This window comes from Rattus norvegicus, chromosome 5, assembly GCF_021556685.1.
Source record: "Rattus norvegicus strain SHRSP/BbbUtx chromosome 5, alternate assembly SHRSP_T2T, whole genome shotgun sequence".
Classification (NCBI taxonomy): Eukaryota; Metazoa; Chordata; class Mammalia; order Rodentia; family Muridae; genus Rattus; species Rattus norvegicus.
Window position 1 is genome coordinate 115,390,567 of NC_141538.1, and position 21,588 is coordinate 115,412,154.

The window sequence follows — 21,588 nt, forward strand, 5'->3', positions numbered from 1 at the left end:
TACGTGAGTGTTTATGTCTCGTGGTTTAGTCCCTCATAGTAATATTTCTTGGTCCATTTAACCTAAAACCAGACTTTTATTTTCATCTTTATTCATTTACATTAAATAAATTCTGTTAATAAGTGTTATACCATATAATGTATGTCCAATTTTTTTTTGTTTTTTTGTGGAATAGATGCTGAAGACAGTATTTATCTTTCTGTGTAGAATTACTGGGTCTTTTAAAACCATATGGTTTTGAGCTTTACTCATTGCTAGCTTAGGCTGAAGCTTTTTTAGTTCAGATAAATTAATTATCAATTAATCATCTGTTTGTGTTTTCCAAAATTTCCAAATTTTTATTTCTACTGTCTTTTCTCCTATTCCCCTTTCTTGGGAGCTTATACTTTAAAATGCAAGCAAACAAACAAAAAAGCAACTTTGTATTGTAGTTTTAAGAGGGCTTGGACAGAGTCAGTATTAGAAGTGGGTATTCAGCTGGCCGTGGTGGTACACACCTTTAATCCTGACTCTTAGGAGGTAAAGGCAGACAGGTCTCTGAGCTGGAAGCCAGCCTGATACATATATTGAGTCCCAGGAAAGAAGTGTGCGTTCAAGCTATCATCTTTGCTAGTTACAAAATTGACCTAGAATCTTTTAAGAGTTCAGTCACTTTGTGCGTGCTTTTTTTACTGTTTTTAAAGTGTTTTTTTTTTGTAGACGTATGTTTGTGTGTTTTATTTCAAATAATCATTCTCACACACTTTTATTGACTTTTCAGTTGGCCTCAGTCACCCTTTTCTGTTCTTAAATATTATTATTATTATTATTATTATTATTATTATTATTTACTATAATGTGGTAGCAAATGCCTATAATCCTACCAGATGTTAGAGGCAATCAAGATTTCAAATTCAAGGGAGAGGCAAAGACTAAAACAGAGACTGAAGGAACACCCATTCAGAGCCTGCCCCACATATGACCCATACATATACAGCCATCCAATTAGAGAAGTTGGACGAAGCAAAGAAGTGCAGGCCTACAGGAACCGGATGTAGATCGCTCCTGAGAGACACAGCCAGAATACAGCAAATACAGAGGCGAATGCCAGCAGCAAACCACTGAACTGAGAATAGGCCCCCGTTGAAGGAATCAGAGAAAGAATTGGAAGAGCTTGAAGGGGCTCGAGACCCCAAAAGTACAACAATGTCAAGCAACCAGAGCTTCCAGGGACTAAGCCACTACCTAAAGACTATACATGGACTGACCCTGGACTCTGACCCCATAGGTAGCAATGAATAGCCTAGTAAGAGCACCAGTGGAAGGGGAAGCCCTGGGTCCTGCTAAGACTGAACCCCCAGTGAACTAGACTATGGGGGGAGGGCGGCAATGGGGGGAGGGTTGGGAGGGGAACACCCATAAGGAAAGGGAGGGGGGAGGGGGATGTTTGCCCGGAAACCAGGAAAGGGAATAACACTTGAAATGTATATAAGAAATACTCAAGTTAATAAAAAAAAAAAAGATTTCAAATTCAAGAAACAGATTTGGGCTACAAAGGAAACCCTGTCACAGACAAAGCAGAGTGCCCAACCTGAGTGCGATGACGTGCCCCTGTAGTCTCAGCTTCTCAGAAGGCTAGGTTGGAAGAAGCTAGGCTGGAGGATAGCATGGGGCCAGGAGTCAGTGGGGAACCTGAGCAATGGAGCAAGACCCTGATGAATCTATCTGATATATATTTGATGTAATGAATTCAAACTATAGAAAAGCATATGAAATCAAAACCTGTCTTTCCAAATTCATCTGAGTCTTCTGAGGTGATCATTGTTCATGATTAGTCTTTAGTAAGATTCACTACAAGTTTACAAACATTTTTAAATGAAGTAAAACTATATAGTTCTTTTCAGCTTGAGTATTTTCATTTAACCATTGTTTGGTTTCCTTTCTGTTGCTGCAATAAAATATCCCAAGGAAAGCAACTTAAGGAAGAAAGTGTTGATTTTTGGTTTCTAGTTTGAGAGGGGAATGCTCTAGTTACGCTCGTAGGAACATGGAATAAAGCTAGCTTGGCAGTCAAGTAGCAGAGAAATCACATTTTATCCTCATACGGAAAGCTGAGAGCTACAATGAACTAGGACTAGGCTATAAAACCTAGAACCCTGCTCCTGGTGTACTTATTTCTTTGGGTACATCTTTACCTCCCAAAGATTCTACAAATGCTCAGTGTTACTAGCTGGGAACAAATGTCTAAACATATGAGCTGATCAGGCTATTTCATACTCAAGCCACAGAAACATAAACATACACGAGCATGTACCATTACCATTACAGTTAGACGCTGAAGGCTCGAGAATGGTGCCTGGTACATATTGAGCACTGTGACAGCTGTTAGCTGCTATCATAGTCGTGACTGTAAATATTCTGTACTATAGAGTACAGTGTATACAGGGTACTACACAATGTCTCAGCATTAACAGTAAAGGTATTTCTAATTATTTGTTATCAAAAACACTGATACAAGACCATGCATGATGGCATATGCCTTTGATCTCAGCACTTGAGAAGCAGAGGCAAGTGAGTTCAAGTTCAAGGCCAGTCTGGTCTTCAAAAGTGAGTTTGTGGACAACCAGAACTACATAGTTAGATCCTAAGTAAAAACAAAGAAAAAAAAATAGTGATTTCATAGGTATCCATATACATTCCTGAGTATTATACAGAATAAATTTTTATAAGTTTTAGCCAGAATAAACCAGTTATTACCTTTAATTTTGTTAATTTCTCACAACGATTGAGCCATTTCCTACTTGAGCCATTTCCTACAATGAAAGCAGTATGTAGACATTGTTTTATCACCAATGTAAGCATGTCCTAGTTCTTGTTGAAGTAATCTACCCCTTCCATGAGAAAAACTCTAGCCTGTGGACAAGGACCCAAATGTGCAGTTTTACCAATATCCATAAGGTGGGGCTAGTTCTCTGAGAATCTGTTTGTGTAGGATAGCATTGACATGCACACTTAACAAAGAACAGTAGTAACATTACACACTTTCCCAAGATGAACGTTTGAGCATAGTTACTAAAAATTGTGCCTTCATTTGTAGAATCCAGTATTACCCCAGGTTTGGATTTTATCAAAATATACTTAGTTTGCCTGTAGGGATAGTCTTTTTGTGTAGCCATGTCTCTGTAAAATCACTTTTTTTTTCATTTTTTAAAAATTTATTTATTCACCTTACATGCAGTGAAGGTGCATGTTCCCCCTCCCAGTTTCCCCTCCCACAATCCTTCCTCCCATAGCCCCTTCTCCCCTGAGGGGGAGAATCCCCCTCTGTGTATTCCCCTTACCCTGGCACATCAAGTCTCTGCAGGGCTAGGCACATCCTCCCCCACTGAGACCAGGCAAGGCAGCCCAGTAGAAGAACATTTCACAGATAGGAAACAGCTTTAGGGATAGCCCCATTTCAGTTGTTCAGAACCTACATGAAGACCAAGATGCATATCTGGGTATAATACATTATGGTGGTTCAGTCTCTGAGAGCGCCCAAAGGTCCAGGTTAGTTGACTAACTCTGTTAGTCTTCCTGTGAAAAGACATTTCTTATACAGATAATTTATAAATTTTGCTTTAGGAGTCTTATCTTAGTAGTGGTATACAGTTAAGATAAAAAGTTAAGGCAGAATATTTTCCTACAACTAAACATGCCTTGACCTGAGTCCACACAGTGCTACTTTAACTGTTTGATCTCGGACATGCTCTTTAGCTGCACTCAATCCAACCTCATTTTCTTCATATTTAAAACAAATCCCATTTATTTATTTTACATCCAGATGACTTTTTTGTGTGTGTGTGTTTGTGTGTGTGTGTGTGTGTGTGTGTGTGTGTGTGTGTGTGAGAGAGAGAGAGAGAGAGAGAGAGAGAGAGAGAGATTGAGATAGAGTAGTAATACAAAACTTCTCACATGTCCATTGTAAGCATTATCATGAATTCAGTTACCTTATAAGTTGAAACTTTAGTATTTTGTCCGATTATTTCCACAATCATATCTTAGAAAGCATTTTCCTCTCAGTATTTATTTGTTCAAATGGCACTTAGCATTATTAGCCTATGGATTCTTAGTGTAAATCAAGGAAGAGCAACTCATTGTTTAATGTGGATATTGGCCTAGCAAGACTGTTTTTCAAAAAGTCAGAGTTGCGCTATCTCAGCAGAGGGAAACTGACCAGGAATGCAGATTCTGAGGTACTATCTGAACTTCAGCCTGAAACCGTGAGGATAGTGCTCAGCGTTTTCTATAGTAGCCAAAATTCATACTAATGTTTGATAAGCACTGCTTTGGAAAATAATTGAGGGCCTTATGTTATATTTGCTATGCCCCAAGCACTACTAAGCTGGATTCTAAATTAAATACTTTGTCCAGACGAACTTCTACAGAGTTGTTTTGTTTTTCTTACAGGTAGTGAGGTCTTTGGAGCAATAATTTAATACTTACCGATTTAGAGATTTTAGTATTTGAAACACCCTTACCAAGCCCATACCAGCCTGAGTTTTGACTGTTGACTATATCTAAAACTACCCCAAAAGCTTTCAGGGTACACTTATGAGGGATTAAGTTGAGGTGGGAAGACCCACTCCTATTAGCTATTGTTCTTGAGTGTCCTTTTTAATGCCAGATTTTAACTAAGAATCAATCCCTTTAGGAATAGCTTGCTGTTCTTTCCATCTCTTCCATCCTTAGTTTTTCTAGGAAGTGAGGACTGACTGTCCTGAAGAAAGCGGGTTGAAGCAAGCTCTGTATTTGTGTTTTCTGTACTTGGTGCCCTGGGTACATGGAGTTGTAACGTCTTACATTGAGAATGTCTCTGTACTTCCATAGCTCAATGTTTGTTATGGTGAAACCCTATTATCACATGATCACAATGATCACCTACCATCATGACGAATGGTTCCTTTGTGGGGCTCGCTATGTCAGAGATGTCCTTTTGGTTTGGCTTTTTGTCTGTTCAGACATGATTTTCATATTCATTAAACTGAGTATGTTCAACATTTCTGTATGCAACGTCTTCATCACTCTGCCCCCATTTGCAGTTAATGCAGCTGTCTTTTCAAGTCTCCTAAGAATCTTGAGAATTATCTTCAGTTTCTCTCTTACCTCAATCTATTCACTCTGGCTCTTTATGTAACTCAGGACCTCTGAAGAGCAGTCAGAGCCATCTCTCCAGCCTTCACACTGGCTCTTCATACCTGAGATAAACATTTACTAACTTCCATCGAATTACAGGAAAATGTTTTGATATTTCTTTTTTTCCCATATCTAAGTGATTCCTCTTCATTCTTTATAATGTAGCATGAATATTAGGGAAAATTTTCCACATTACTTGAATTAGCTTGGTTGTACATTTCTTAGTATTTTTATCATAACATGTTAAATTCTTAGATTCTAAGCCTTGTTAGGTAAGAAATGCTGCTATTGTGCTTGCTACAAAATTTTCAAAGATGGGGTAGACTTGCTTGAGAACTTCTCTTTCCTGTCACTGAAACTGAAGAGCTTCAGGTTTGGAATGAAAAGTTTGTTCCAGTCAGAAGAATGTTTTCCCACTTGTAAAAGCACAAGTAGTGGTTTAAAAGAGTGTTAAAGTAAATCCAAGCACATTTCTCCAAATTAAAATTCTACTAGACACTATCAAATATTCAGTGGCTAATAGCATAAAGAGAACCCAAGAAATACTTATACATTAGAATATTATGATTAGAATTTTAAAAATTAGTGTTTTGCATTTTTATAGGTGAAATGAATCAAAAATACAAGGAGCTTAAAAAAAGGGAAGAAAATATGGATGGTAAGTGGTGATCTTATAAAGTAAATATTAGATTGCTACTTATTTGTACAAGGCACTGAGGACATTTGCCACATTGAACCACTTAGAAAAAATGATATTCTAAAAATTTGGTTTTGAGTGAATGGGTTCTGTAACCTGAAATTTTTTTTCCTCCCATTTGAAGTGTTATCAGATCATTATCTATTATAGTATCATATAACTTGCAAATTAGACTGCTATACATATGTGGGTTTTTTTAATTAGAAAATATATGCTACACTATTGAGTTACAAAAAAAGAATTGGTACAAAAATTACAATGGAAACACATTAGCAAATGCATGCAGTGTTGATGCCATTCTCTTACTAATTATAAAATTTAAATACTTATTTTTAATTTTGGAAGTTCCATAGGAATAATTAAAGAATGCAAATAAGAGTAAAGTATATATATATATGAGTTTAGGTCATACAAATGGGTAATTTCTTATTATATTTGTTTATAATCTGAAAAAGTAATAAAATTTATTTTGTGATTAAGCCATTATTTGATTAATTTAATAAAAAGGCATTTTCAGATAGATAGGTATTTAGTAATACTAATCTCAGAAATAAGACCACTGGCCAACTGTAAGCATTAACAATATAGCTGTATCAAGGAAGTAGTTTTTCTGATCTTTATGGGATCAGTTATTTCTTTTGAGCACATATAAATAACTCTCTAATTTACTTATATCAGAGTCATAACAGACTTTAAGTACTTGAAAGTAGAGTAGGATAATAGTTTAAATTTTATATTTACTTGGGATTTCTAGAAAATAGTCTGAAGTTCTAAAGCTAAGTTTATTTACTGTCTGTCAACAGTAGTCTGTCTTACCATGTTTCCAATTGGCAGCTTTTATAGAGACTTTTGAGGAAACGAAGAATCAGGAACTAGAGCGGAAGGCACAGATAGAAACCAGCATCATCACACTCTTAGAGCATTGCAGTCGGGTGAGTGCTGTGTGCTGGTCTTGGTGTTCTGATTGTCCCAATAGCAGTATAAAAGTGGAAGACTCAGTGTTATATTTACCCACTTAGACTGCGTACTTTAAATTCCCTTCATGTTTCTTCAAGCTATTAATGTTAATCTCTGTAGGAAAATTTTAGCTAATTAGGATAATGCGGGGAAGGATGGGATGTACGTGATCAGTGTTAATCAGTAAATGAAGCTGTGATTAGAATAAAATTTAATATTTTCTTCTATTGATAATTTATCTGAATTTACTAATAAAATTCTAAAACATAGACATTATTTTAGAAGATGTTAATGTATTTACACTGTAATTTATATGGTAAATATTTCTTATAGATATACGTAATGAACATTTCAAGTTTTCAAAAAGTGTTTATTGATAGTCTGCTATGTATTATGCTAAGAAGGAAAATAACTATTCAAAGCATCATGTCCTTTGTGTTTTGTGGTGGTTTTATAGGAAAACTAAATATTCTGTTTATTTCTCTGCAAATACAGAATATAAATCGTATGAAACAGATATCCTCCATCACCAACCAAGAGCTAAAGATGATGCAGGATGACCTCAGTTTTAAATCAACTGAAATGCAGAAGTCACAGACAACAGCTAGGAATTTGACCTCAGGTAAGGACAGTGGCTAAGAGTTTATATTCTCTCTCTCTCTCTCTCTCTCTCTCTCTCTCTCTCTCTCTCTCTCTAACAAATTGGAACTTCAAAAACTCACCTTCATTCTTTTTGGAGTTCTTTTGAAAGTCTCATAAGGGAGGATTGAATTGACGAGTGCCTGTTACCCCTGTCATTGGCGATTTGAGAATTCCATACGATATCACCCAGGAGCTTACTAGTATGACATTGGCATATTCTCATTCATTTAACTGCACTTAGCGAATACAGACCATTCCTAGCTTATGAAAATTTCATGTACATTTTGTGTCTGTATGTATGTGTGGTGCTAGCGAGCTGCTCTACTACAAGCCTGCATTCCCAGGCCATGATCTGTAACTTTACAGTGGTACAGAGTGACATACAGAACTAGGATTCAGTTTCAGGCTTTGAAGTTTGGTCTTTTTGCAGGGTAATGACATGCAGTATATGTAGTATGATGTTCTTTCCCAGTGCTTGGTAGTAGCCACGGCCTGGCTTCTAGTAGGCAATGTGATTATGAGGTTAAGCAGTCAGTTCTTACAGTGAGGCTTAAATGAAAAGAGTTCAGTGACTGACGAGTTTGGTCAGGGAGAGACGTTCTCAGTATTCGAGTTTTTTCTTTTAAAAAAAAAAGGTCAGATCTGTTTCCTCGGGGAACTTTCATCCTGGTAGAAGGACAGTTATAAGGCAGTGAAGTAATGATTTTATAGACATGAGTGTGGAAAGCCATCGTGGTCAAATATCAGGTCAATCGTTAAAATTAGCACAGCATCTGAGAGCCAGTGATGATGAAATAGCACAGCACTGACCAAGGAAAATGGCATGCAACTAAGAAACATGCCTAATTGCAATCATTTTGTCATCATACTTTAAAACCTGAAGAATGACAGGTGAATTTTAGTTTTGTTAACTAATGTATCCCAGAAATTGATATACCAATCTGTATTCTATAAAATGGTAGCCATTTTAGTTGTACATTATTCAGAGCCTACCCCACATGGGTATACAGTCCATATATATATACAGCCACCAAAACTAGTCAAGATTGATGAAGCTAAGAAGTGCATGCTGACAGGAGCCTGATATAGCTGTCTCCTGAGAGGTACAGGCATAACATGTCAAATACAGAGGCGAATGCTAGCAGCAAACCATTGAACTGAGAACGTGATCCCCATTGGAGGAATTAGAGAAAGGATCGAAAGAGCTGAAGGGGCTTGCAATCCTATAAGAACAAGAATGCCAATCAACCAGAGCTCCAAGGGATTAAACCACTACCCAAAGACTATACATGGACAGACCCTTGGCTCGAACTGCATATGTAGCAGAGGATGGCCTTGTTGGGCACCAATGGAAGGAGAAGCTCTTGGTCCTGCCAAGGCTGGATCACCCAGTGTAGGGGAATATCAGGGAGGGTAGAGAGAGTTGTTGGGGAGGGGAACACCCTTATAGAAGAAGGAGAGGGGCACTCAAGCAGCAGGTCTCCTGCAGTCCACACACCGCCCGGATCTGAAGGGACCTGCTCCCTGCACCCAAATCCTGAGGGAGGGAGAGCTAAACCTTCAGAGGGGCAGACATGCCTGGGAAGCCAGAAGAGACTACATTCTGCCCACATTTCTGACTCCAGAGGAAAACACCTAACGCTATCTGGGATCCTGGTGCACGGGGGCTCCGGGAAAAGGCGGCACAGGCCCTCCTGGTTGCAGGTAGAAGAATGCAGATTGGTCTATGCTTATCACCCTGTACAAAGCTTAAGTCCAAGTGGATCAAGGACCTCCACATCAAACCAGATACACTCAAACTAATAGAAGAAAAAGTGGGGAAGCATCTCAAACACATTGGCACTGGAGAAAATTTCCTGAACAAAACACCAATGGCTTATGCTCTAAGATCAAGAATCGACAAATGGGATCTCATAAAACTGCAAAGCTTCTGTAAGGCAAAGGACACTGTTGTTAGGATAAAAGGCAACCAACAGATTGGGAAAAGATCTTTACCAATCCAACAACAGATAGAGGGCTTATATCCAAAATATACAAAGAACTCAAGAAGTTAGACTGCAGGGAGACAAATAACCCTATTAAAAATAGGATTCAGACCTAAACAAAGAATTCACAGCTGAGGAATGCTGAATGGCTGAGAAACACCTAAATGTTCATCTTTAGTCATAAGGGAAATGCAAATCAAAACAACCCTGAGATTTCACCTCACGCCAGTGAGAATGGCTAAGATCAAAAACTCAGGTGACAGCAAATGCTGGCGAGGATGTAGAGAAAGAGGAACACTCCTCCATTGTTGGTGGGATTGCAGACTGGTACAACTACTCTGGAAATCAGTCTGGAGGTTCCTCAGAAAATTGGACTCAAGAAGGATGACCAAAATTCGAATGCTTCGCTCCTTCTTTAAAAGGGGAACAAGAATACCCTTGGGAGGGAATAGGGAGGCAAAGTTTAGAACAGAGGCTGAAGGAACACCCATTCAGAGCCTGCCCCACATGTGGCCCATACATATTCAGCCACCAAACCAGATAAGATGGATGAAGCAAAGAAGTGCAGGCTGACAGGAACTGGATATAGATCTCTCCTGAGAGACACAGCCTGAATACAGCAAATACATAAGCTAATGCCATCATTAAAGCACTGAACTGAGAACAGGACTACCGTTGAAGGAATCTTAGAAAGGACTGAAAGAGCTTGAAGGAACTTGAGACCCCATATGAACAACAATGCCAAGCAACCAGAGCTTCCAGGGACTAAGCCACTACCCAAAGACTATACATGGACTGACCCTGGGCTCCAACCTCATAGGTAGCAATAAATAGCCTAGTAAGAGCACCAGTGGAAGGGGAAGACCTTGGTCCTGCCAAGACTGAACTCCCAGTGAATGTGATTGTTGTGGGGAGGGTGGTAATGGGGGGAGGATGGGGAGAGGAACACCCATAGAGAAGGGGAGGGGGAGGGATTAGGGGGATGTTGGCCCAGAAACTGGGAAAGGGAATAACAATCGAAATGTAAATAAGAAATACTCAAGTTAATAAAGATGAAAAAAAAAAAAGGAGAAGGAGAGGGGGATTAGATACAGGGCTTATGTCTGGGAAACCCAGAAAGGGAATAACATTTGAAATGTAAATAACAAATTCAATAAAAAACAAAAGAAAGAAATGTGGTCATGATGTTGGGACTGGTTTATTTTGCCTAGCATTGTAGGTGTTTTATCCACTCATCAATACTTAGATTGCTTCTCTGTTGATGATGTGCATAATTCTGTGAAATGCATTAGTCTACAAATCTCTTCAAATTGCTATTTTTAGGTTCTTGGGCTTGTTTGAGCATTTAAAAACCTTTCCTCTTCTCTGTAAACCAAGAAATTACATTAATTCACCTATGTAGTCACTTATCTAAGGCTGATGTTAATTCAACAAGCTTTTTCCTCATTTAAGTTATCTTGGTGCCTCAGCCATTGAAAAACAGTTTGTAAAGGCAACTAAAAATACCAGGAAACAAAGTCAGTGATTAGGAGACTCTATTTCTTACATACCTTCATGGCTTTGTGTTTACATTGCCTTTTTAAAACTAGTCCTGTGCTTTCTCCATTTGTAGATCTGTAGGAGAAAGAGAACTGACTCTCATAGAGGTGAAAAATACATTCGGTCACTAAAGTAAACTTTTTCTTTTTCTGGAAATTTTATTAAGATTTGAATTCTGCCTTTATAATTTATTTCATATATGAGTTCTTTTGTTTATTTAAAACTATAGCTTTTATTTCTTCTTTTCTTTTTATCATTGCCCATACTTAAATTTTTTTATCTAAAAATCACCAGCAGTTTATGATCTTGTTGAGTATTATGAGAGAATGTATGTTATAGTGCCCTTCTGTGTACTGACCCCCTTCCTGTCTTTGAGATCATTACTGGAACCCACCTGACTTTTTTCACTCTGTTTCTTAATAGAGTACTCTTACTCTCTGGGGCAGCATTACTTCTTAAAGAAAAGGTGAAAGAGATTATACCAAGTGAGTGAGATGAGGAAAAAGAAAAAACAGCCAGAGGGGTTCCTCTGGATTAATCATAGAAAGAAGTTGAGAAATACTGTACTGCAGGGTAGAGGCAAGGAATCTTTCCAGCAGTAGTTTTTATTTATATTTTTAGAAAGGAAACTCTGGGGAGTAAACAAATGTGCTGATGGCAGAATATTTCAGAAACATTTCCCCAGGTCAAAGTGGCTTCTCCTGAGATTGTGCTACTCTGTACACACTGCTCAGTAAACTTCGCAACTTCATAGCATATCAGAAGGAACAGGACTGCTTCCTCTTCCTGTCTCTTCCCTTAGAGAAGCTTTCAGCTTTTCATAGGGACCTGATGGGAAAGGGAGATAACCTTACTCTATACCAACCAAACATTTGCTCCTTTTCTGTGGGAAAAAAAAAATCAGTTTGTATAGTTCTTAAATGTATTTACTGAGTACATATCCAAATTGCATTTGCAGTTGAATTTATGTAAATGCTTGCTTCAGTTAGCTAAGCATGCTTCTTATCTATATTATTAAAGTGATATAATAGTCCTTGATAGCATGCTTAGCACTTTATTCTTATAACTGTCTATAACTTTAGTGAGGATAGGAATCCAAATGAAGCATTTTATGGTTTTGGATTTCTGAGATAGTCTTACTATATTTCCCATCTGGCCTTGAACTCAGAGCCCTCCTGCCTCAGCCTCCAGATGCCAAGATACTAAGCACGTACCTAGCAGAGGTTGACACTGTGATAACATTTAACTCTTGTTACACATATATTGATATGTACTTGCACATGTGTATTTCAGTATGCCTAAGTTTAAAAGTCTGAAAGGGGTAAATGAAACATTCAAGGAATACTAGCTCAGTTATATCAACTTTAAAGTCTTTGGTTGTATAACAACCCCTTTAAAAATCATTTTTGTATGTTTGTATGTATGTTTGCATGTGTGTAGGTACACATGTGTGCATATGGAGGCCCAAAGCTGATATCTTCCTTAATCACTTTCTACTTTTTTAAGACAAGGTTGGTCATTGAACCCCGAGTTTGCTAATTCTGGATCATCTGGATAGCCAATTTGTTCTGGAATTCCCTGTCTCTGCCTCCTCAGTGCTGGGATTATATAGATTGCCTTGCCAACCCAACATTTTTGTTGATTCAGAAAATCCAAACTCTGGTCTTCATTCTTATGCTGTACACACTTTATCTATTAAGCCATCTCCCTGACCCACAACCCACCTTTAAAACCAGGGACTTTTTTAAAGCACCATTTTTCTTTTTTAAAATTTTTTATTATACATTTCTTTACTTACATTTTTTTTCTTTTCTTTTTTTCGGAGCTGGGGACTGAACCCAGGGCCTTGCGTTTGCTAGGCAAGTGCTCTACGACAATGAGCTAAATCCCCAACCCCTACTTACATTTCAAAGGTTATTCCCCCTTCCCGGTTTCCTGTCCATAAGCCCCCATTCCCTCCCCTCCCCCTCCCCCATATGGATATTCCCCCTACACATCCCCCTTATTGCCCTCCCCCCATTCTCCTGCACTGGGGGTCCAACCTTGGCAAGACCAAGGGTTTTCCCTTCTACTGGTGCCCCAACAAGGCTATTCTCTGCATATGCAGTTGGAGCCCTGGGTCAGTTCATGTTTGGTGGTTTAGTCCCTGGAAGCTCTGGTTGGTTGGCATTGTTGTTCTTATGGGGTTGCAAGCTCCTTCAACTCTTTCAATACTTCCTCTGATTCCCCCCAAGGGGGTCCTATTCTCAGTTCGGTAGTTTGCTGCTATCATTGACCTCTGTATTGGAGTTGCTCTGGATGTGTCTCTCAGGAGAGATCTATATCCGGTCCCTTTCCGCATCCATTTTTTTAGTTTCATCAATCTTAAGTAGTTTTGGTGGCTGTATATATATGGGCCACATGTGGGGCAGGCTCTGAATGGCCATTCCTTGAGTCACTGCTCTAAACTTTGCTTCCATATCCCCTCCTATGAATATTTTCCCCCTTTTATGAAGGAGTGGGAGCATCTGCATTTTGGTCATCCTTCTTCCTGAGCTTCCTGGGGTCTGTAGATTACATCTTGGGTAATTTGAGCTTTTGGCCAATATCCACTTATCAATGAGTGCATATCAAGTATGTTTTTCTGTGATTGAGTAACCTCACTCAGGATGATATTTTCTAGTTCATTCCATTTGCCTATGAATTTCATGAAGTCATTTTTTTGATAGCTGAATAGTACTCCATTGTGTAGATGTACGACATTTTTTTAATCCATTCCTCTGTTGAAGGGCATCTGGGTTCTTTCCAGCTTTTGGCTATTATAAATAAGGCTGTTAAAGCACCATTTTTCTTATTCATATTTATTTTAAGTAAATACTAAGTAGAATAAATATCCAGTACTGAATTTCTGTTCTTGTTCTAGGCTACCATGTGTTCTTGTTTCCAAAGTTACACATTATTTTCTCTGGAGCATTGACTTTCTCACTTGTTCAGTTATATTGTAAAGAATCAGTATTTTTTTTGAGTGTTTAGTGCTATGTCTTATACCTCTCCTTGCCCCTTTCCTTCTCTCCCTCTCCCTTATTCCTTCCTCTCCCTGATCATGCTGGTTAAAATGTTCTGCATTCAAAGTGCTAATATGCTGTCTAGTGTGTACCTAAAGACAAGAGGTTTATTATGTACCTTAGGAAGAAAATACACATTAATTATGCTGCATTCACAAATAAAGTATAGTGCTATCTACTGTGCATTAGTTATTAACAGTCATAAATATATTCTAAGTAAGATGTCCTTAAGAAGAAATATATACAATAAATTGTATATTGGTCAAGTGACTAAAATGTTATGACCAGAAGCTCTAAAAACCTAAGGCTAGTTATTTGAAAGTATAGAATTTTAATTGTTGCCTTAAATCCCTGTACTTCAGACAGTCAGCGTCTACAGCTGGATCTCCAGAAAATGGAACTTCTGGAAAGTAAGATGACAGAAGAGCAACAGTCTCTGAAAAACAAAATCAAGCAAATGACTGCTGACCTGGAGACATACAGTGACCTGGCAGCTTTAAAATCATCAGCTGAAGAGAAGAAGAAGGTAAATGTTTAACAAAACCTTTAAAAATTATCACCCAGATGTTTCTTTCCTTCCACCTCCTTTTTCTTTCTTTCCTTTCCTTCACCTCCCTCCCTCCCTTCTTTTCCTCCCTGCTTTTCCTTCTCTTCCTCCTCTTCCTCCTCCTCCTCCTCCTCCCCCCTTCTTCTTTCTCTTCCTCCTCTTCTTCCTCCTCCTTTTTTAAGACAGGCACTCAAGTAGTTCACTTCAAACTTTCTCTGAAGTTTGGGTGCCCTTGCACATCTTATCTTTCTACCTTGTCTCTGAATCTTGGGATTATAGGGTTATGCTACCATGCATGGTTTACTTGGGTCCAAGCTAGTGCCTCATATAATAGGTAAGCCCTCTACCAAGCAAGCTGCAGCCCCCAGTTGTTTTTCCTTGTTTAACTTTAATTCACATGTACTTTATATGACTTACTACTTGTAGTACATTATTTGACATACAAGCTAAAAAGAAGTAAAAAAAATGTGTTATATGTGTAGCTGGAATTTAAAGAGACTTAGAGGTTTTAAGAGAAGGCAAAAATTCAAAAACAAAGTATAAGTTGCTCCCTGATAGAGAGCATTCTAACCTGTGACCCTTGCCAAGTCCTGAAGTGGGCGATAGGTCGGTCTCCTCTTCAGACTCATCAATGTCTCTCCATCCCATTTTTAAATTTAATCCTAAATTTTTGGGCATCAGTATAGACATGGAAGTATTCATTGCATTATTAATATGGTTACTTCTATATAGCTTATCATTCAAAAGATATTTTTTGTAAATAAGTCTTAAAGTGATTATAACTCTGGTAAAATTTTACGAAATATTAAAATTTCTAAGTCAAATGTGGTTTTATGTTGACTTTCTAGTCATTTGTTATAGTGTCTGTTTGGATCTATCTAGAAATTACATCAAGAAAGAACAGTATTGTCAACCCACAGAAATGCCTTTAAGAAAATAATGGAGAAGCTGACTACAGATTATGAGGCACTGAAAACACAACTTCAAGACAATGAGACACATGCTCAGGTGAGAGCACTCAAAGCTGACTTAGAAATCCACTCTGCACCTTATGTTGTCTGTCTTGTTCTCAGTCTGTGCTTTTTGCTTCAGACAGCTTTCTTCTTTTTTCTTGTTTCATTTTGGTTTCAGACCTGCCTGGTAGGCCTTCCTTACAGTGATATTCTGTACTTTAGTATGAATTAATTTTGTCTTATTCCTTCAGTAGACCTGTATGAAAGGCCAGTTTTATAGGACAGACTCTCCTGGGCATGGCTATTATGCTACCCTGGGTATTACTTTAAATTTACCAAAAGTAAACAGAAACTTCTAACTTCTGTTGAAACCACACAGAAACTACAAATAACATAAATTCAATGACAGACAGAATTGTTGTCATTTTGAAATGAGTAAAACACACATGTACATGACACACACATATATATATATACTTTAATGTGCAGACACATACTTGCATATATGCATACATGTCCTGTGTATTTAGCTTGGGTCTTTCTGTTGTTGTTTCCCATTTTCTTTTGTTCTTTAGTTCTTTCATAGCATGTATATATGAATTTTCACACAGCCACCCTCCTCTTCCTCCCCCACTGAAACTCTTCTTTCTACTCATTCCTGTCCTACTTTGATATATATATATATCAATATATCAATATAAAATATATATATATAGTACCCACTATAAGATTGCTTACATGAGAGTAGGTAGAGGTATTATTTACCAAAGCATGGGCAACTCGATTTTTTTATGAATAATTTTTTTTCATACAGTGTACTTTGATCATAGTTTCCCCTCCCTCATGTCCTCCCAAATCCTCCCCACTTCCCCACTCACCCAACTCCACGTCTTCTTTCTCAAACAGGCAAGTAAATTAGACAAAACAAAATAAACAGGAAAAAAAGAAAAAGCATAAGAAACTCATACACATGTATAACACACGCACGCATACACACACACCCCATTAAAACAGAAAATTGGAAAACAATATATAAGCAAAAGACCAATAAGATAAAAAATGCTGAAACCAAGCATTTTGACATAAAACTCTCCAAAAATTTTGAGTTTGTTTGGTTTTGGCCATCTATTTTGGGCCTGATATTAAGTGTGGTTTGTATACCCAATGAGACTCCATTGGAAAAAACTAGTTTTTCCTTTGTGAGCTTTGACAGTTGCAAATAGCTTCTGCGTTAGGAATAGGGACACATGTCTACTTTTCCTCTCCATACTGAGACCCCATCTGACTTGGACCTGTATAGGCCCTGTGCTGCCAGTGTCTGTGAGCTTATTATGTACCTCAGACCTCTTGTGTCTGGAAGGTACTATTACTGCCTTGGTCTTCTATCCCCACTGGCTCTTAAAATCTTTTTGTCCCCTCTTTCTCACAAGCACGAGCAACTTACCAGTGGTTCCACCAATAAGAAAATGACAGTCCTTCCTGCAGTACCCACAAACTGTGCCCATATTCCCTAGTCAAGGGTGAGGTCTAATGAACCCATGTTGATGGTACCAGTCTTGTGCACATAGCTGTAGTGAGCCCATGAGTCAATTGTGTGTTTTCCAGAAAACATTGCTTTTCTGCACTCCTTTGTGACCTCCGCATTTTTTCCACTTCTTCCACAAGCCTTGAGGGGATGGGTGGAGGCTTGTGACATAGATGTACTGTGGGGGCTGAGCATGCCCCGGGCACTTATTCTCCTCATTTTGTCCATTTGTAAGTCTTTGCACTAACTGCACTTTGAACAGAAGCTTTTCTGTTGAAGGTTAAAAACAACACTAATCTCAGAGTACAACTGGCATTATATATCTGTCTGTCTATCATCTGTCTGTCTGTCTATCTATCTATTCACTTAGTATGTGTATGTGTATATGTATGCCACAGTGTGCATTTGGAGATCATTATATAATATACTAGTATGGGATAAGGCATAATTTATAGAACTAATTGGACATTTAGGTAGTTTCTAATCTTAAGCTGTTGGAATAACACTATGAAGAACAGCCCTGTTCTTGAAGCTCTTGACTCATATCTCTATAGACACGTAACTACAGTAACTTTTCCATGTCATCCATACTCTGGTACATTATCCGAACAGTGTTTGAAGTCTTAGAGATTATGGGCTCTTGGAGGGTACACTGTGCATCCAGTTTACTTTGTCTCTAGCGCCATGGAACCAATTTGTATATGGTAGGTATATAGTAAGTATTTTCTAATTACCAAATGAAACATACATGCTATATTCAAACTGACTGGTTAAAGGCAGGCAAGAATTGATTATGGTCATGCCTAATCACTGTCAACTTAAAATTCTAAATGTATGAAATTTCCCAACTTCCATAGCAGTATGGTCAAGGTATAACAACCGAAATCAGGTCATGCTATTCCCTCCTATCCAGAAATGGACATTTCTAACACATTGGTATATATTGGTATATATAGGCTATTCATCCATTTGTCACCTCATATTTTTACAAAATAAAATAATTCTATTAAAAACAGTCTTTAAACATTTTTCCTAAGAAATAGAATCTTTAAACATTTTTCCTAAGAAATAGAGTTTGCAATAACTAGAAATCACTAATTTATATAACTTGTTTGCCTGTCAGTTTGTCCTTACTTCACAATGTAAAAACCTAAAAATAGACTTGAAATTTATAATGTAAAAACTTTTTGAATGGGGATGAATGCTAGTAAAAAGTGAAAAAAGTTTGTGACTATATTACATTGTCTGAAATGGGTCATAGGGAAATAAAAGGCTTTTTAAAAAAAATTCTTGGCATTCTTCTACTACATAGATGTTATTTTTTTCCAAATCATACACAAGCCACAATTTTAAATATATCTCTGTATTTTTATATTTTGCCAATAATCCTTGTCTCTAAATCTTAACAGTTTTCTTAAAAAGTATTCTTATATCTATAAATAATTTCATATCATATTATTTGAATAAGCTGAAGAGAGAAAAGATTTTTCTTCAGAAGAAGAGAAAAGTATGGTAAGTGTCAAGGCAAGTCAGTAATGAGGATGTACAGTGTAAGAGGAATTTGACAGGATGTGATTCTTATATCATTTGTATAGCACTTAAGAGGTCTGTTGCCCTATGAGAACGAAAGGAAACATGTCTGGCACTTGACTTTGCAAAAGGTTATTAAAGATTTATTGCTAGATGTGCTGACTGCTTCCTTAGGGGCCATCCTAGCTTCCAGGTCTTATTGAAGACAGATCTGATTTCATAAGGACTCAAGGACCATATATTTTATACAGTTAACTGATTCCATCCTGATATCCAGATTTATCTCTCTGGAGGAAACAATAGGATAGATATGTGTGCCCTCTGAATAACTTTCATGAAAGAAGAAACATTTTTTTTTTTTTGCTTCTTCAGTTATCACATTCTTTTTTTTTTTTTTTTTTTTTTTTTTTTTTTTTTTTTTTTGGTTCTTTTTTTCGGAGCTGGGGACCGAACCCAGGGCCTTGCGCTTCCTAGGCAAGCGCTCTACCACTGAGCTAAATCTCCAACCCCCAATTATCACATTCTTTTAAATGCTCATTATACTTCTTTGAAATAGCCAGGGAGAACATTATTTTAGTCTTTCATTTTCAGATAGTCCTTTCTTAGGGAAAACTACATGAATCTTAAGAAGCTAGAGTTACAAGGTTAATTAAATCAGAAAAACAGTTTAATTCTATAACAGTGAAATTGTCTTCTGAGGAAGCAACCATCAATATAATATCCACATTAGTTTCCTGTTGATGCAGAAATTATTGTAACAATGCCAGCTTTTTACAGACTCTCTTACAATCTTCACTCTGCAGCTCTGCTCTTATCGCAGCCTGTGAAACAAGACAGGAAACTTAGCACTAGACATAAGGAAGTTTTTCCTATATGTCTGAACCTTTGGCAGTGTTAGAATATATATATATATTACCTTTGTAGCATTAGATTTCCAGAAGTCAGGGACAGATTTCCATCACGGCACAGTTTTCTTTTTTAAGTTACATTAGGAAAAGTCAGTTGACTTTCAGTTTGTCTGTTCACTGGTATAATAAACATTTTTACTATCTTGTAATTAAAATAAGCATAGTAAAACCTCTCATTGTCCTAAATGTATATGCTGTTGTCTGATTTAACCTAAGTTTCTTCTCTGGTGACCTTCACTTTATTTAGAATTCAAGCAATTGCCAAGATTTAAAATTGGGTGTTTTTTCATACCCTCTCAAAGGGTTATGTAATGATTTGGAATATGAGAGTCAGTTAACATTCACCTTTTGTGTTTCTAGCTTACAAACTTGGAGAGGAAGTGGCAGCATCTGGAGCAAAATAATTTTGTAATGAAAGAGTGTATCCTTTAAACTGACTTGACATGTCCTTACCAATGCTTGATGTGTACAGAACTCTGAGCTAATTATATGGGGATTATAAAGACTAGTACCATTTTCTGTTCTGTAACAGTGTTTACTCAGACAATTTATTAGAAAGCGATTTTGAGAATTACCCAAAATGCAATGTAAAGTCACCATATAGCATAGTGCTTAAGAGCATACATTGTAGACTTGGATGGTCAAATGTTGAATGGCAATTTTTGTCACTGGTAAGCTAGTTTTTAGAAGGTTTTGATCTGTCTAAGCCTTAATTTTAAAGTGTTTAGAACAGTTTGTATTCATAGAGTTTCTGAAAAAGTTTAGATATCGGTGTTAATTGTTTATAATGCTATAACTTGTCTGTAGAGCCAAGGGTACTAACCAGAAATTTGACCTCTGAATCAATTATGTTACATATGATTCAACTGCATCTCATTCCTACCAAGTGAGGGCCTGCATCATCGAGTTACAACATCTGTCCAGAATTTGTTTCCTGCCTGTTCCCTTTGACTTATTCCAGGACAAGATGGTTATCAGGCTCTCTCTTAGGGCGTTGCTGAACTCCATCTCAGAGGCAGCACACAACTCAGCACACGCCTCAGCTTACTTCTAGACTGGATGCCATGGGAGCTCTGTTCATAGATTAGAGCAGCTCAGCTTAAAAGGCTGACTGGGTATTCACTGGAGGTTTCAACGTCCAGCACTCCAGCTTTATGCAATGTAAATTACATGGCTCTGAAGTACTGAAGTCTGGAGACTTGCCTGAAATTCTGTGTGACATAGAGACTAGAGATTTCCTGAATGTTAGTTGTTCTGAGTGTAGAATTAGATTGAGCAACCTGACATTAAAAATCAGGAGCTGGGAAGAGAGGACGGAGAGGGCTGTGATCAGACAGTAAAGTGAATGAATAAATAAATAACTTAATAAGGAAAAAAATCAAGTGATTTTTTTGAAACAATTTTTACTTGGCCTTTTTGTGACAATTTATGATTTGCTAAAATAAGGTTAAATCTAAAATTTATTCAGGACATTTTCTGTACTGTCTGCATTCACTGTGACAAATACCCAAGTCTGCTTCAGTTCCTTTCTGAGTCACAGACTGCTGTTTTTACTGACCTTGTTCCTCCTTAACTCTTGTCATTAGTCATAGCAACCAAGAGTCAGGAGAGTGATTACCAGCCAGTGATTAAAAATGTGATGAAGCAGATTGCAGAGTACAATAAAACCATCATGGATGCTCTCCATAGTGCCAGCAGAAGCTGAAACGAAGTCCACTGAATCTACAAGAATCCACAAGCATGCTAAAAGTAAATTAGCTTCCTCTTGAAGAGTTAGACCCCAGGTTTTTAAATGCCATGGTTTTGTGATCTCCTTGACGGAGAGATATCTTGCATAGTTAAATAATTCAATAAATGTTTGCATATAACTCATTTTCCTGCAATGTTTGTGTTTTTAGTAACCACAGCTGTCTATTCTCTTTTTTTTTTGTTTTTTTTTTCATTTTTTTCTCCATCTTTATTAAATTGGGTATTTCTTATTTACATTTCTTTTATTTTACTCCATCTTTATTAAATTGGGCATTTCTTACTTACATTTCTTTTTTTCCCCCCATCTTTATTAAATTGGGTATTTCTTATTTACATTTCAGTTGTTATTCCCTTTCCT

At 37.4% G+C, this 21,588-nt stretch overlaps 1 protein-coding gene across 1 annotated transcript in view; it reads left to right on the top strand.

Moving 5' to 3' along the window:
• Ift74 (intraflagellar transport 74) overlaps positions 1–21,353 on the top strand; it is an 89,481-nt gene extending 68,128 nt beyond the window's left edge. The window contains 7 exon segments of the mRNA NM_001007001.1: positions 5,759–5,812; positions 6,686–6,783; positions 7,304–7,430; positions 14,381–14,544; positions 15,448–15,573; positions 19,842–19,902; positions 21,068–21,353. Coding sequence (NP_001007002.1) covers positions 5,759–5,812; positions 6,686–6,783; positions 7,304–7,430; positions 14,381–14,544; positions 15,448–15,573; positions 19,842–19,902; positions 21,068–21,186 — 749 coding nt within the window. The 3' untranslated portion in view covers positions 21,187–21,353.
• The last annotated feature ends 235 nt before the right edge of the window (positions 21,354–21,588 follow it).